The following is a 17703-nucleotide window of genomic DNA, read 5'->3' as shown; positions in this document are numbered from 1 at the left end:
TAGAAAAGACAATCAGTCAGAACATACTGGATGCTCAACAGAATCCTTAAACAAGTACATCACAGGTACGAGACAAATATCAAAACCAATTACATTATTAAATAAAAACCTTAAACTTATCTCTCATGTCCCAAATCAAGCCCATGCTTTTCAAACAGGATATAATCTATGAAAATTCCTGAACAGAAAAAGAAGCTAGAGACTTTGGATGAGTTTTAATAGGATTTTAACCAGAGTTGCTTTTGAAGTCCTAAAACTAATGAGAACTAGCTTTCTTAATGTATATATATTGCTAAAGCAATGGATTACTGATTCCTACTTGGCAAAACTGTAATAAGAAACATAGGTATTCCCTCCTCGTAACATGATACCGTAAGAACACTTAGCACTCAAGTGCAATTAAACCAGAGTTTCATGAAGATGTTAGAAGAAAAGAACAAATTACATGCCAGCAGTTTTGAGATACAAATACTGTCTTGAGTTCTTATATTTCTTTCGCATATTTTATACACCTTATTCTTGGATCAATAATTTTCATACAATAATGAGAAGAATATATGAAAATTATATAATTATTTGTATGAAGACTAAACCTCTGAGATTATTCTTCTAGGACATAAGCACCAGCATATTCAATGCAGAAATATTAGTCTCTTTGGGATTTATTAAAAGCTTCATGAAAGCACTTTAAAACTTATAATTAAAGCTTTCATCATCAGTGCTGAAACATAATTTTAGCAATTCTCTGAGGCAGAGGGGTTCTCAAATTAGGATCAAGATTGAATTTTTGAAATTACAATGTGACAGTTTCTACAAAGTTTGCATCTGGCATAAAATAATGATTTAGTTAGCAAGATTATCCTCAGGCTTGTCATTAATAGTATTCTCTTTAAATCGATTTTACAGTGATGCCTGTGGAGTGGGGACAAATGTACGATTACCATGTTAGAGTCAATCAGGACACAAAAAGCTCAAATAATGACAAAGGAAACACGCAGAGAGCAAGGCAGACTCTCTGACACAATAAATGGCAGCCTTGTTGCTGGTGACCTATACGAAACTTGTGTCTCACTACTTACAGAATCTAAATACAGGTTGAGTTTTCCATGATCATGTTCCACTTTTTTCACTGTCTCACTCAGAGGAATTGCATCGGAAGGCACAGTAAAACCACTGAGCAGGTTCACTTCCATAAGGGCCATTCCACTTCTAGATGGGCCCAAATACCTAAATCAAAGAGGAAAGGACGGAAGGAAGAAAACCCTTTAGGAAAAACCTAAAGCTACTGGCAAACTTCTTCAGATAAAAATTAAAACTGCTGGGGCACCTGGGTGGTTCAGTTGGTTAAGAGTCTGACTTTGGCTCAAGTCATAATCTCACAGTTCGTGGGTTTGAGCCCCATGTCAGGCTCTGTGCTAACAGCTCAGAGCCTGGATCCCACTTCAGACTTTGTGTCTCCCTCTCTCTATGCCCCTCCCCTACACGCATTCTGTCTTTCCCTCTCTCTCTCTCAAAAATAAACATTAAAAATATTTTTTAAATATTAAAACTGCCAAGTGTTATTCCAAATATTTACTGTTTAGTTGAAGTAAAAATCACTAGAGAAAGTTGCAAAACCCATAATCCTTTCCTTGCAGGTATGAAATTCAATAATTTTCAACCATAAGAGGAATAACAATTTAAAAATGCGTTCATTTGACATGAAATGCCTGCAGTGTATCAGCCTTGTGCCTGTGTAAGGATGCAGGTCCGATCTGGCCCTCACCACCACCGTCCCAGCCTTGCGGGGGGGGCCTCCGCAGATCTGATCCAGCCGTTCCCTGTACTTAAAGGGGAAGGCGCCGGCTTCTCCTGAAAGGGCGCACCTTAAGGAGGGACAACTCCTGCGGCGCCCAATCGGGAGAGGCCGGCCGATACCTTTGACCTTTCTAGAGGCGGGCCTAGTCATGCCCCACGTGGGGTGTCCTGGGCCCACTCTGATTGGTCAACACTCCAACTATTGTGACTGGCTCCCACAACTGCCAGTATTGATGGATTGGATCCATGCAGGGATTGGATCACTGTACACCTGTCATCATTTCCTGTAACTCCCCCTCCCAAAGGCATAAAAGGCCCTGCCCTGCCTTTGTTCCGGGCTCTGTCCACGTGGCCAGCGGGTCGGCTGGAGACTGTGAGCCGAGCTTAAGCTTGTAATAAAGGCCCTTTGCTTTTGCAGGCATGACTCGGTCTCCCTAGCAGTCTCTGGTGCTTGTTTTGGGGTGATTTGGGGCGATTTTACAAACTTGGGCACAACACCTGTAGATTATAACAAGTTCAACCTGGATGCCCTTCCAGTGGGCAAGTCTGTGTTCTAGGGGTCATTCCAAACTGAATTACATTTTTCGTTTTCTCAGAAGTTGACAGCACTAAGCTTTCCAGCTGAAAGCCAAGAACTGAAAAAGAAACTGAAAACTTGACCACTTAGCAGTAGACCACCGCCAAGTCTTTAGCAATCTTCTCTTCATTTGGTTTTAGAAAAAGAAGATCAGTAGAAGAGTCCTTCTCTTTGTTCTCCCACATACTTGGAGTTTGGTGTTTTCTCTGGCCACCTGGCGAGAATTACAAGCCTAAAAAGGTTTTGTTACACTACATTGTTCCCTCATCCTGTTGTACACAATGTGAGGATCAAAGGACCTGGGCACCAACAACGTTTTGTCTCCTTTAAAATAAAAAATAAATAGTTTTCTAAAATGAATAGGTGGCAAGAGCTCTTTTGTTTGGAGCAGAAAGAGCTCAGTGTGGTTATGGAAAGGAGTTTTTCTCCAACATGAAAGGATCATTGTTAAGTGAGTTCCTGTTGTCATTTCAAATGGCAAAAGGCAAGAAGGGCTGGTAGAGAATCTTGCTTTTTAGAGCAGCAAACCGATGGCTGCCAAACATGACTGATGGAAAAGCCATACACTTACAACTGCTGACGACAGCTGGCTCAGAGGTCCCAAACAAGTGAAACCATCTGTGGGGCGATGCATGCAGCCAGAAGAGATGCTACTGAAAACCAGTAAGTGCATTGCAGCTAGAAGTGTTTGTATCTGAGAGAACATTAAAGATGAGAAGAAAGGCCAATCCACTTAAATACAGTGACTTTCAGCACACCATCAGAAGTGTCTTGGTTGACCTGGTCTTTCTACTGGTCCACAGCAGACCTTGTTAAATTACCAAGCCATACACAGAAACACTTGTCTGAGATGAGTTAAGGGCGTGGACCCTACTGATGGGAATCAAGTGCCTAAAATATCAGTTTTTCTTTTTTATTAAGTCCCACTGAGAATTTTCACTGAAAAAAAATCTGTATTTCATATCTGATTCTTCTCAGAAGACTGGTAGCAGCATCCAAATCCTTTTTATAAAACCAATCCCTACTTTCACATGAAAAGAGTTCCCTTCTCCAGTTTCTCCCAAAAAAGTGAGGGGATAGATATATATGTCCTCTATCTATCAAAGTCAGTTGCCCATCAGATTCCTGATGATAGGTTAAGATCTGGAATCCTGCATGCTTTGATGAGCCCTTATAAGTAAAAAGGCCCCATCATGCTCTGAACCTTAGTTTCACCTAATTTTCCTCATCTGCTTCTTCAATTGACCTCGTAAAAGGTAAAATCACTCTCACGTGTCCAAGGACTATTCTTCTTTGCCCATTTCAAAACTAGAATTTTAAAATTATTTACACTTATTTTTATTAATTTCTGTAGCCCCTCCAAACAGTAAGTTCCATGAAGATAGGGCTTGTGTCTTATTGAAATCACCATTATAGTCCAACACCTGACACTGTGTTTGGCACATAATGGAGACTTAAATGATATTTACCAAATGAATGAATGAATGAATGATGAATGAATGAATGAGAAAGGCAGGATTAATAATACCACCTGCTTTACAGAGTAATTGTAAAACTTAAATGAGATGCATGTATGTAAAAGTGCTTGGTATAATGCCTGGCATGTAAATTTGTGATAAGTGTAGGTTATTACTACTTACAATAATAACTTGATGCTGCTATTCTGGGAAAGAGCCCAATCATAAGCTTTGTAAAGAATAATAGGCATCCTACTTTCTTCTTAGCTAAACAGGAAGCCACTGAAGACATTCTGATATCCCCCCCTCCTGCTGGTCCAAAATGCCCAGTAAGGGAAGGAATGGGACAAACACATGTGACATTTACCCCAAAATCGTGAGCATGAAGGCCCAAAGACAGAGCATCTGTGCTAGTGTGCCTGCAGTGTATCGGCTTTGGGCCTGCAGATGATAACAAGTTCAATCTGGAGGCCCCGTCATGGGCAGCTCTGTGTTCCACGGGCGATTCCAGATTAGTTTCGTTTTTCATTTTCTTCAGTTTCTAGTAGCAATAATGAACGAGACTGGACTCTACAAGAAATGGCTAAGCAGGTTGGCCACCTGGGGAAACACTCAGAGATGATCCTGAAAAGCATCTGGCAGCTCAGGACCACATCAGTAACTTCCAGCCCAACAGCGAGCTAAGCTCACCCAGACCCCTACGGGGTGTTTAAAAAGAGCAAACAGCAGCTCCTCTGTGTCAACGCATCTTTGCAGTAACTCCCAACGTAACACCCAGTCCTGCAGAGGTAAGAGGACTGACCAGGAGAAACTGTAACATCTCTTGATTCAAGAACCTTCTAAAGGATTTTCTCTCAAATTTGTGCGTGCATTAGAATGACCAAGAAAGCTGAAGAAGGCAGCTCACAGACTGAATTTGTGAAGTCTGTGAGCAGGGACCCCTTTTCTTTTCGACAAGATCTTTGGATGCTTTGGAAACAGCAAATTTTAGAATCACCTTATTGAGTATTCCTAGCAGCTAAAAGTGCCTATTTATCCAAGGTGAGGATGTTCTAAACTGGCAGATTTTCACTGTGTCTAAAAAAACTATTCTCTTCATTAAACTTGCATATTCTTATAAAGTCTCAGGATAAAAGCCTAACACTAAAGGTTAAATATTAATCTGGAATAATTATTTGACAAAATTACTAACAGCCAAGAAATAACTGATTTTAGAGATTAAACATGATTGGTTCATTTAAAGTTTTGTTAAATTAGGCCTACATTTTATTAAATTTTCCTATTCAGATTTGTTATAAATACAAGGATAAAATAATTTGGGACACATTGAGAAACACTTAAATATAATTAAACAGGATTTCTAATTTGTAATTGGAAGTGTAATCATAACTGAAATCTTTGTTAAATGTAACTCCTTATATTGATATAGTTAGATAACCACATATATAATTAAACCTTCAAATCTATTTTTTTAAGAGAAAGGACTTAAAGAGATACCAACCTTGTACACACATTCAGATTCAAGTGATTAATATCATCTTTATTGTCTTTTACAGCAACATCTAAATCAAAGGCTTCTTGGTCTTGAACAGATCTTCGTCTTCTTGAGGAGTCCGAATCTTTCACATTATAAATAACATTAAGCTGCAATAAATAATAAATTAGTATGAATCGTAAACTAGTAATAAATTATTAGCAACAAATTATCATCATTATGTATTCTCAATATCAGGTGATGGTTCTCTTTGGGATAAACCCAACTAGAATTGTAATCATCAGCCGAGAAAAAAAAAAAACTAGTTTTACTAGCTAACAAAGTACTAATATTAACAAATGTTACAAAAGCTTATAAGCAGTGATTTTGAAAACTGAGGAAACTGTTAGTTAATATTCCAAAACAAGGATAGATCTTCATGATATTCATGAGTATGGCTTTTTTTCTTTTCAAAGCATTTAAAACATTCTCTTTAGGAAAAGAAGTGAAACTACGGCATCTTTCTTGAGAGCATCCACTAATTTCTAAGTTCTGCTGCCCAAGTGGTGTCATTTTTCACAAATAGGGGCCTTAGAAATTCTCAGTAAGATAAATTAAAAGTAAAACACTCAAGAGCCCTAGTTGAACAAAAACATGTTCAGCTGCTCAGCATTCTTTCTGACCATATAACATTTTTCAAAGATGATAAAATAAATAATGGATTTTAAGACAACTTGGTCTTTTTTCAGCAAATACTCTGTGACTACCACTAGTGTGAAAAGTGCTGTGGGGACACTGAACAAATGTGAAGACAAGTTTTTTTGAGTTTATCTTTTCTGCTTTTTTCTGAAAGAGTTCCTAAGATCAGAAGCTCTAGAATATTCTCAAAATGTCCTACATCTGCCTCATACCACGTTGAATTGGAGTCTACTTCAATTTTGTACCTCTTCCACCATCTTTGATACCACAGCTCATAAGCCATACTGTTGCTATGTAATATTGTATTTTCTTATACTTAAATCACACACACACACACTCACACCCCTCAGAACTAAACACCTAATACCCACTATAGATTTTCACACTTTAAATTTTTTTAAGTTTCCTTTCTTTATTTTGAGAGAAAGAAAGAGAGGGAGCATGAGCACATGCGTGAGCAGGGAAGGGGCAGAGAGACAGAAGAAGAGAAAGACAGAATCTCAAACGGGCTCTGCGCTGTCAGCACAAGAGCCTGACACAAGGCTCTAACCCATGAACTGTGAGATCATGACCTGAGCCAAAACCAAGAGACAGACATTTAACTGACTAACTGACTGGGCCACCCAAGTGCCCCTGATTTTCACACTTTAAAAAATCTTCTTTCTAAGCCTTCATCTTTCAAACCTAAGATTTCTGACTTTTTATTCTGCTATAGTTAGCTTCATTCCCTTGATCATTCTGGTTATGTCACTTTGGGTGTTCTCTAACTCTTTCTGGAACCAAAATTAAAAGTTTTAGAATATTCTTAGAGGAGCTGAAGAATGTTTTCATAAAATCGGAGAGATGGTCTCTGTTATTTCCATCGTACCCATGCCAGTGGCATGCAATTGTCATTAGAGACCAACATGGTCAGGAAACAAACAAAAACTACCAAATGTGTCCTCTGGGCCTCTGGGTCATAAAGAATACTCATTTATAACTTAGTATTAGGGTTAATGTTTGACCTACAAAATCTTTGAGATGTCTTGCAACTTATTTCCAACAGCTTAGCATTTTGTTACTTCAAAGATGTTAACGCTTACTGCAAACCTGAGAGGTTTCTTTGCCTTTCTGTATCCAGAGTACTTACAAAAATATCAACTGAAAAATATCTCAATAACTATTTCTGGATGACCAACTTTTTTCCAGTTTATTTCTCCATCATGAGAAGTGTCTATCAGCTTTCTGCATGGTGATACAGATTTGGAATAGTGAGTGTTCTGACCAGCAGGTACCACACTTTAAAAAAATTTTTTAACATTTATTCATTTTTGAGAGACAGAGAGAGACACAGCATGAGCAGAGAAGGAGCAGAGAGAGGGGGAGACACAGAATCTGAAGGAGGACCCAGGCTCTGAGCTGTCAGCACAGAACCCAATGCAGGGCTCGAGGCCACAAACCACGAGATCATGACCTCAGCAGAAGTCGAGTGCTTAACTAACTAAGCACCCAGGTGCCCCAGCAGGTACCACATTTACTGCTCTGTTCCAACAAAACTCAAGTGAAACTCATTTGGCTTCAGTAATTTGTCTGCATTTGGCTTATCAAGAAGATGTGGTATATATTCACGATGGAGTACTACATGGCAATGAGAGGGAATGACATATGGCCTTTTGTAGGGAAGTGGATGGACCTTGAGGGTGTCATGCTGAGTGAAGTAAGCCAGGCAGAGAAGGACAGAAACCATATGTTTTCACTCATAGGTCTAGCAGGAAAACAGGAGAGACCTAATGGAGAATCAGGGGGAGTGGAGGAGGGAGAGAGTGTTGGGGAGAGAGAAGGATGAAAAACTTGAGAGACTATTGAATGCTGAAAATGAACTGAGAGTTGAAGGGGAAGGGGGAGGGGGGAAAAGAGGTGGTGGTGATGGTGGAGGGCACTTAAGGGGAAGAGCACTGGGTGTTATTAAAAAAATAAATAGGGGCGCCTGGGTGGCTCAGTCTGCTAAGCCTCCGACTTCGGCTCAGGTCAGATCTCACATTCGTGGGTTCGAGCCCCGCGTCGGGCTCTGTGCTGACAGCTAGCTCAGAGCCTGGAGCCTGCTTCCGGTTCTGTGTCTCCTTCTCTCTCTGCCCCTCCCCCTCTCATGCTCTGTCTCTCTCTGTATCAAAAATAAATAAAACATTTTTAAAAATTTTAAAAATAAATAAATAAATAAATAAACATAAACCTTAAAAAAAAAAAAGAATGAATTCCAACCAATTGGTGACTTAAGTACATGTAGTTTGCAATTATATCTAAAATAGCCTGTGTATTTTAGATTTGCTGTTTGCATTGAAAGACAGCTTGGGAATGAGAATTTTCACATGGCCTTTGTTAGTAAAGACAAATATAAATTATTCACCCTTTTCTCTTTCTATCCTTTTTATTGGATGCTGTTCCTTTTAACTGTGCTCATGTTTCCTTGATTTTTAAGACATTTACTACTGTGTTTTGAGTACCATACAAAATAATCTTAGAACTACTTGGAAATTATTTTATCTTCCCTACTTAGCAAGTATACCTGCTCTTTCAACTATAATATTTGTACAGTTTTTGGAAGAGTACCTTTTCTCTATGATAGCCATTTTTTTAACTTCCTCAGTAAACCCTTCGGGTGGGTTTGGTTTGTGTATTCTAACCAAACACAGGACCATCTTTCATTCCACCTCATATTGCTTTTGGTCTCCAATAAGATTATGTCAAGTCCCTATAGTTTTCAATGTATTATGTACTACAATCACTATTCCACTCAGGATTTTACATACTCTCCAATTTTATCTTAGCCCTACTGCACCATAAAGGGTAAGTTTCTTTGGATTTTACTCTTATAACAAAGCACTGAATGTATCATGCTCTAATTGTTTTATTTACTATTAGATAAGATTTTCCATTAAAGGGGCACATGTCCTATCTTCAGGTCAATTCCTTGTAATGGTGTGTTGACCTTTATGTTTTTAGATGAATATTAAAAAGTTACAGGTAAAATTTTAAATTTATCATATTTATTTATCAAGTCATAGTAGAAACTCTCCCAGCATTACAATTTCTGAGCTGTATTTTCACAAAAAAGATAGGAGTTCCCAACAAGTCACATGAATCACATTGGAAGAATTTAATCCTAACTTCAAAAAGCATATGATACTCAAGAAATATTCAACTAACTAGTAGTAACAGCTCTAATACTTTTTATTAAAGAGTTATTTATCTTGCCTAAGTCCACAGAAACAAATCCTTAACAATTTCATACATTAAGTTAAAGGTTTAGCAGTACCCCAAAGAATTATTATAACAAGCCATATTTAAGTAAATAAAAATAAACATTGTTACCTACCTGACAAATAGCAAATCCAAAACCACTTGCAGAAATATTAACTGCAATCGGCTGTACCACTGCAAGCTGAAGAAAGGTGGAAAAAAGGTGAATAAGGTTAACATTCCATATCTAGGTCCTGCAGGTAGCACAAGAGATGAGTATTCTCCCTCACTGGGAGTGTACACCATCTGCGGACAGCTCTAAGGATCTCGCTCAGCCTCCCACATCAAAGCTGTGGGCTAATCCGGGAAGAGAGGTGAAGGCAGATGAAGGGCACACTCTCCAGGCACCCTCACCTTTGCCCTCTGGGAGGGCACATCAGTACTACCAACAGGCTGCCCTGCTGAATGAAGCAGGAGAGACAAGAAACAAAAGTCCTCTCCATCCTCCAGTCTCCCTTAGTCAGCCTTCCAGGGTCACGGGATCACTGATTATGATTAACGCTATTCCTTCTCTTCTACCACCATCCCTCTTCCTCAGTTTCCACCCTGGAACTTATCACTTTTACCCCTCATTCTCAGCTTCCCCCAAGGTTAACCACGGGAATAAAGTTAGGGTCTAGGATAATCCTTTATTCCGTTTCAAAGGAAGAATCCTACTACTGATGCTTTCAATTCTCCTCAGGGGACATGTGGTGCAGCTAATAAAGAACATGGTCTGAAATCATGGGTTCAAATCCTAGCTCTACTATTACTAGCAACATGATCTGGAGCAAGTTACTTAACCTCTCTCTCAGCTTCAGTTTTATCATGTGTACTTACTTTCTTAGTGTTGGTTTGAGAAGTAAATGCAATAGCACATGTAAAGAAATTTGGCACAGTGCCTGCAAAGAATAGGAACTCAATAGGTGTGTTCATTCTTTTCCCAATATGATACAGCCCATGGTTCCTCCTTTTCCAAATCTTTCCAAAGTCCCCATCCCCTCCTTTCTTCCTCAGCTCAGCAATTTAACCAAAGGAGGACACTCCTTCCCCCCAGTCCCTTTACAAGGCTCTAGAAACAAGTCTTTGTTGAAGTCAACAGAATGGAAATAAAATAGCATTCCAGCATAAGGAATCATCTAGTAGAATTTTAAATAACCACCCTCCTTTTTCGCACCTCTGCCATCTGGAGGAGAAACCGGTTCTGTCTGTCAATCTGAAACTTTATAGGACTTGGTGAACTGGGCCCCATCACGGTCATTTGGATGTTTGTACTTTCTGTGTTCATTAGAGCTGCAAATTCAGATAGGGCCTTCAGGGCCACAATGGTGTCCTGTTGAAGAAAGAAAAACATGCGTGCATGTAAGTATATATCAAGGTCACCAAGAGTAAACTCAGTAACGTTTAGGACACCCACTATGCATTCATCCACTTTTCTTGAGAGTGGGGCTCTTTTTTACTCATTTTTGAATGTCCTTGACCTACAGAACAGGAGAGGCATGGAAAATATCTGCTGACTAAAACTGAGTATCTACTGTATCAGTTACCATAGATGAGAGATGACCAACACAATGGGGAACTAATTTATTCCATATACATATCAGATATGTTGTTTATATCAGTGATGAGAAAAAATTAAAATGAGTAACAGACCTTTGACTTAAGGTACTAAATTTTTTAATTGCCAATTTTATGAAGTCATGAAAAAAGCAGTCATATATTTCCATTAAAAATTATATATATGTAAACTATTAATTCGTTTAAAAAAATTAAAAACTATGGGGCACCTGGGTGGCACTGTCAGTTAAGCATCTGAATCTTGATCTCGGCTCCGGTCATGAGCTCATGGTTCATGAGTTGGAGCCTCACATCAGGCTCTGCGCTGGTGGTGTGGACCTGCTTGGGATTGTGTCTCTCCTTCTCTGGCCCTCCCAGTCTTGTGTGTGTTTTTTTCTCTCTCTCTCTCTCTCTTTCTCTCTCTCTCTCTCAAAATAAATAAATAAACATAAAAAAACTTAAAACCTATCATCACTCACCTGGGTAGATGCAAAACCTCCCAAGCTATTTCGTTGCCGGCTGAGCCACCTCATAATCGGGATTCCCTCAGAAACCTGATACTGAAGGAAATGTGAGAGCAGTGCATAGGCTGCAATTTCAATATCCAGGGAACGTGGCTGCCAGGATTCAGAAAGTTTAGACTCCGAAGACACCCAGAATTGCATGTCTCCTGGAAAAGATAAGTAATAATAATCTGACCAACTGAATAAAAATTATATTTTATACCATAAAATATCCCTACACTGGTCCAAGTTCTACCTGACTATATAGAGAAATATATACCTATATATTTATGCCATTCAAATATATGTGTACTCACAAACACATACACACATATAAACATGCACTTATAAGTCACTTTCTAAACTATCATAACTTTTAAATTTTCATTCTTTTCCTCTTGCTTATATTTGGGAATGTTTTGATGAAAAATATTTCCCAAGAGAAATCCCACATGTTTGGCTCAAGACTAAACAGCTATAAATAAAAGAAAAACATATACTCTAGAAGATAATGTACATAACTTTTCTGACCAGGCCATCCCAAAAATATTTTAGAATACATTAGAAAGAACCCCGTTTGGGGAATCTGCCATTAACCAGCTCTAATGTTCTAGGAAACCTTGCCTTTTTTCATTATCTGAAGTTTGGTGTTATAAGTTCAAAATCCAAGGCCCCAAGAAAAAATGAAGGACCCTGGCCAACTCTACAATCTTCCTAGAAATATCCCTGCTAGCTCCAGAACATCTTACTTGGTGCTCCCTACCTCCTTTCAAATATCTCTCTTTAGATGATGATTACACTTAGGTGGAATGTGAAATAACTACCATGTGGACAAGCAGAGAAGAAATGTCAAGGACTGCCGTCTCTATGTAATAATCTATCCCCAGCACTGTAATAAGCCAAAAAAAAAAAAAAAAAGAATTCATTCTAAGGTGCTGCTAACAATAATGCAATATTTTTTACAGTCTTAGAAATCACATTCTGTAATGTAGTGTAGAAAGCACTTTCTACAATAATCCCTTCTTGAATTAACAGGGCTTTGAATCAGTAGACATTATGTAAAATTATTTCTGCCCACCCATCCCCAACTCTGTGTCTGTCTGTGTGTCTGCCTATCTCCCTCTGTCTCTCCCACACATCCACACCACTCCCTGGATCCCTGACCAAAGACCCCAATTTGGGAAGTAGCAACACCTGCACCTTTTGTCCTATTGTAGCTCATTAAAACAAAAAGTCATCCAACTCACTAACAGCATTTTTTTGGCATCTGCATTAGCATATTTGTTCAAATTTTGAACATTTGCTAGGAGTTATTCCCATTTTATAGTTAGGGAAACAAAATGAAGCTTATAAATAAAGCAAGTAGTAGAACCAGAATTCAAACTCAAGTCTCTGCACAACCCAACATCCTAATGACCACTGAACGCCACCCAACCAGAAATGGTATCAGAGAACTCAAAAGGTAACTGACATAGGGCAGAACAGATCTAAAAGAAGGAAACACCCAAGTCCCCAGTTCTCTAGAAAACTCAGGGAGAGCAGAAGCAGCCATGTCAGACTCATCAGTTTCATCTGCATTTCATTTTTCTTCCTATTCAAAGATTTTTTTAGTGTTTGTTTATTTTTGAGAGAGAGAGAGAGAGAGAGACAGAGCCTGCATTGGGGATGGGCAGAGAGAGAGGGGGACACAGAATCCGAAGCAGGCTCCACGCTCTAAGCTGTCGGCACAGAGCCTGATGCAGGGCTTCAACTCACAAACCATAAGATCATGACCTGAGCCGAAGTTGGACACTTTACCCACTGAGCCACCCAGGTGCCCTCTTCTCATTCAGAAGATATAAATGTTATCAACTTCATATCTGGCTTACAAAACCTTCTCACATAATTTATATATTTCATAATGCATAGCAGTCTAACAACCTCAAACAGTCCCACGCATTACCTTCTTGTTCTGCTCTCCGAGTCAGCATATTCAAAGCTTCCTTGGCTTTAGGGCTCCCCACGGATGACAGTGCATAAGTTATAAGAGCCAGAGTATAATTGTCTGAAATTCCTCTATTAAATTCAGACTCCAAAAAGTTGATAGACTCTTGCACATCAATATTAGGCTTGAAAAAAAATACATTTTACTATTCAAAATAACTCATTAACACACATTTAAATGAGAAGTATTTTCAAACATTTATTCAAAAAATAATTTCAGTGTCTGTTAAGCACCTAACTTTTCCTAGGCAATACAAATCAATGATGATCACTGACATTTAAAGATTTGCTATTCGTTTTGAAAATAACACTGCTTTTGAAAGAGAAATTAGGAATCAAACCCATTTATAATTGCAGCACAAACAATAAAATATCTAAGAATGCACCTACCCAAACAGGTATAAGACCTATACACTCAAAACTATAAAACACTGATGAAAGAAACTGAAGATGACACAAAGAAATGGAAAGACATTCTATGCTCATGGATTAGAAGAACAAATATTGTTAAAATGTTGATACTACCCAAATAATCTACACATTTAGTGCAATCTCTATCAAAATACCACCAGCATTTTTCACAGAGTTAGAACAAACACTCCTAAAATTTGTACGGAACCACAAAGACCCTGAATAACCAAAACAATCTTAAAAAACAAAAGCAAAGCTGAAGGCATCACAATTTCAGCTTCAAGTTATATTATGAAACTGTCGTAATCAAAACAGTATTGTACTGGCACAAAAATAGACACACATATCAACAGAACAGAATAGAAAACCCAGAAATGAACCCACAACTACATAGTCAATTAATCTTTGATAAAGCAGGAAAGAATATCCAATGGGAAAAAGACTGTCTCTTCAACAAATGGTGTTGGAAAAATTGGACAGCAACATGCAAAAGAATGAAACTGGATCACTTTCTTATACCATTCACAAAAACAAATTCATAATTTATTAAAGACCTAAATATGAGACCTGAAACCATAAAAGACCTAGAAGAGAACACAGGCATAACCTCTTTGACATTGGCCATAGCAACTCCTTCCTAGACATGTATCCTGAAGCAAGAGAAACAAAAGCAAAACTAAACTATTGGAAATACATCAAAATAAAAAGGTTCTATATAGCAAAGTAAACAATCAACAAAACTAAAAGGCAAACCTATGGAATGATAGAAGATATTTGCAAATGACATATCTGATAAAGGGTTAGTATACAAAATATATAAAGAAATGATATAATTCAACACCCAAAAAACAAATAATCCTATTAAAATGGACAGAAGTGGGGCACCTAGTTGGCTTGGTCAATAGAGCATATGCCTCTTGATCTCAGGGTTGTGAGTTTGAGCCCCACGTTGGGTGTAGAGATTACTTAAAAAATTTTTTTTAAATAAGAAATTTCTTTTTAAAAATGGGCAGAATATATGAATAGAAAGTTTCCCAAGAAGACATACAGATGGCCAACAGGTAAATCATAAGATGCTCAACATCAGTCATCATCAGGGGATGCAAATCAAAACTTCAATGAGATCACACCTGTCAGAATGGCTAAAATCAACAACACAAGAAACAGCTGGTGTTGGCAAGAATGTGGAGAAAGAGGAGCCCTCTTGTACTGTTGGTGGGAATGTAAACTGGTGCAGCCGCTCTGGAAAACAGTGTGGAGGCTCCTCAGAACATTAAAAATTGAACTACCCTATCATCTGGCAATTTCATTCCTAGGTATTTACCCAAAAAATACTAATTCAAAGGGATACATGCACCCCAATGTTTATAGCAGCATTATCTACTATAGCCAAAGTATGGAAACAGCCCAAGTCTCCATTGATGGATGAATGAATAAAGAAGACAAACACACACACACCCACAACACGCGCACACACAATAGAAAATCAGCCATAAAAAAAGGATGAAATCTTGCCATTTGCAATGACATGGATGGAGCTAGAAAGTATTATGTTACGCAAAATAAGTCAGAGAAAGGCAAATACCATAGGATTGAACTCAGATGTGGGATTTAAAATCAAAACATATGAACAACATAGGTAAAAGAGAGAGAGAGGCAAACCAAGAAACAGACTCTTAACTGTAGAGAACAAACTGATGGTTATCAGAGGTCAGGAGGCTGGGGAGATGGGTGAAATAGTTGATGAGGACTAAGGAGTGTACTTGTGTGATGAGCACGGGGTGCTGTATGGAGGTGTTGAATCACTAAATTCTACACCTGAAAGTAATATTACACTGTATGTTAAGTAACAGAAATTTAAATAAAAACAGAAAGAAAGAAAGAAAAGAAACTTAAAAATTTTTTTAAAAAAAAGAAAAGAACACTGCTTTTCAGTTTTGATGAGTAAATATGCATCATTCCCTAAAAGGAATAATAAATAAAAAGCTGAACTTTTGCCGTTGTTTCTACTATTTAATATCATGAACTCAGGTAAGAGCACAAAATATAGCTTGAGAAAAGTATTACTCATTTCCGATCTCAGGTGTTGAGGCTCTAAATTTAAGGGAAAGTTTATCTTCCATGTGCCTAGTACTGGACTAGGGAAATAGTAGGAGCTTACAACAGAGAATGGCTGTTTTCGATCATGTGAAATGCAGTTGGCATTAAAGCAATAAAGGCATCAATCTCTGAGACAGCTCTGGAGCAAAACTGGGCTCATTAGCATAACTTTCCATGTATACACATTCTCATCCAGACACCCATGCCCATTTAACATGATTTTTAGAGCATGGGTGTACTCGGTACTAAATTAGCAGACATTGTCATTGCTCCATCATATTTCAGAAATTTAAAAAAAAATCTTTCACAATCTAATGTACTAGAATACATTCCCAAATTCTGAAGAATTTTCCTTCCCCTAAGAAATTAACCTTTCCAATGATAAAATATGTATTGATTTATCTTACCAATAGCAAGCACAACAACATTTATATCAGAAAGCATTTTTAGAATTCCCTCTGTTATTCTGAAAGAGTGGGTTAATGTCTTCACTCTCAGATTCTAAAATAAGGCCAGAAATGCAAAGCGAGAAGGTGCCCAAATTCAGACCTCAAATGAGACATAAAATTGGAAAAAACCTTTAAGTTTCCAGACACATATTTGATCCATCAAGACCTACCTTCCTTGTGATTTCCCACCCATAATTTATTAAAGATTAAGTACCTGATACTTTTTATATCCCAGGAGAGAAGTCACAATATACGCTGTAAGAGTTACTGGGCTTTTATTGCCTCCTTGAAGCTCACTATGTATCACTCTTCCTGGCTCCCAAAATTCACCATTGGATTTCTGACGTCCCTTGAGCCAAGTATATGTTCTGTGTAACACATTCGGATCAATATCTATGTAAGGATCAGCTTCAAGGAAACATCTTAAAACAAAAGCTGACAACCTAGGTGAAAAAGGAGAAAAAATATATGAAATACACTTTATGAAGTCCTCTAAATAACAATGAGCAAGAAAATACTAACAGTAACAACATATTTTCTCCCCAGAAGGTTCACCGAAGGATGATCACTAAAGAAGGAACAAGAGGGAGAAAGACATAAACATCTCAGCCTAGCTGGTAGATAGAGTTTCCACTTGAGTGTGGTCAAGAAAGTCCAGGTCAACTCACAAAATAGCAGATTTGGAAAGGAATTTAAAAGTCATCTAGTCCTGCCTTATTATTATTTTGTAGATTGAGAATGTGACACTCCAGGAGAGTTAAATAAATTGGCCAAGGTTATCATCTTTGGACTCTTCTAGGTATTTCCCAAAGAAGATCCCATCACATACTTAGCTCAACCCTAAAGCCAGGGATGAACTATATATAATTCACAGTCAAACCATAGTACTTTTAACTAGGGAAAAATGGATAGTTTCTCTCCTATAAGACAGGAGTCAGAATATCTGTCTGGGCCAAATCTGGTCCTTGTGCCAAATCTAGCCCAAGGTCTATTTACATGTGCCTCTCTTCCACCACCTTCCACCTGAGAATGGTTTTTAAAGGGAGAAAGGGAGAAAGGGAGAAAGAAAAAAAAGAAAGAAGAAAGAAAGAAAGAAAGAAAGAAAGAAAGAAAGAAAGAAAGAAAGAAAGAAAGAAAGAAAGAAAGAAAGAAAGAAAGAAAAGAAAGAAAGAAAAGAAAGAAAGAAAGAAAAAAAGAAAGAAAGAAAGAAAAGAAAAGAAAAGAAAAGAAAGAAAGAAAGAAAGAAAGAAAGAAAGAAAGAAAGAAAGAAAGAAAGAAAGAAAGAAAGAAAGAAAGAAAGAAAGAAAGAAAAGAAAAGAAAAGAAAGAAAGAAAGAAAAGAAAAGAAAGGAAGAAAGAAAGAAAGAAAGAAAGAAAGAAAGAAAGAAAGAAAGGAAGGAAGAAAGAAAGAAAGAAAGGGAAAGAAAGAAAGAAAGAAAGGG

At 37.9% G+C, this 17703-nt stretch overlaps 1 protein-coding gene across 1 annotated transcript in view; it reads right to left on the bottom strand.

Annotated features, from left to right (window-relative positions):
• Positions 1 to 17703, bottom strand: part of CD109 (CD109 molecule) — a 126061-nt gene that overhangs the window by 3694 nt on the left and 104664 nt on the right. The window contains exons 25-31 of the mRNA XM_029945229.1: positions 16477 to 16705; positions 13262 to 13427; positions 11296 to 11486; positions 10437 to 10592; positions 9357 to 9422; positions 5333 to 5475; positions 1080 to 1227 (exon numbers count right to left, since the gene is read on the bottom strand). Of these exons, the coding sequence (XP_029801089.1) occupies positions 1080 to 1227; positions 5333 to 5475; positions 9357 to 9422; positions 10437 to 10592; positions 11296 to 11486; positions 13262 to 13427; positions 16477 to 16705 (1099 nt within the window). The remainder of the gene's footprint in view (positions 1 to 1079; positions 1228 to 5332; positions 5476 to 9356; positions 9423 to 10436; positions 10593 to 11295; positions 11487 to 13261; positions 13428 to 16476; positions 16706 to 17703) is intronic.

Source organism: Suricata suricatta, chromosome 7 (assembly GCF_006229205.1).
Source record: "Suricata suricatta isolate VVHF042 chromosome 7, meerkat_22Aug2017_6uvM2_HiC, whole genome shotgun sequence".
NCBI lineage: Eukaryota > Metazoa > Chordata > Mammalia > Carnivora > Herpestidae > Suricata > Suricata suricatta.
Note: the sequence above shows the minus strand (reverse complement) of the source record. Positions and strands in the feature narration are given on the sequence as shown.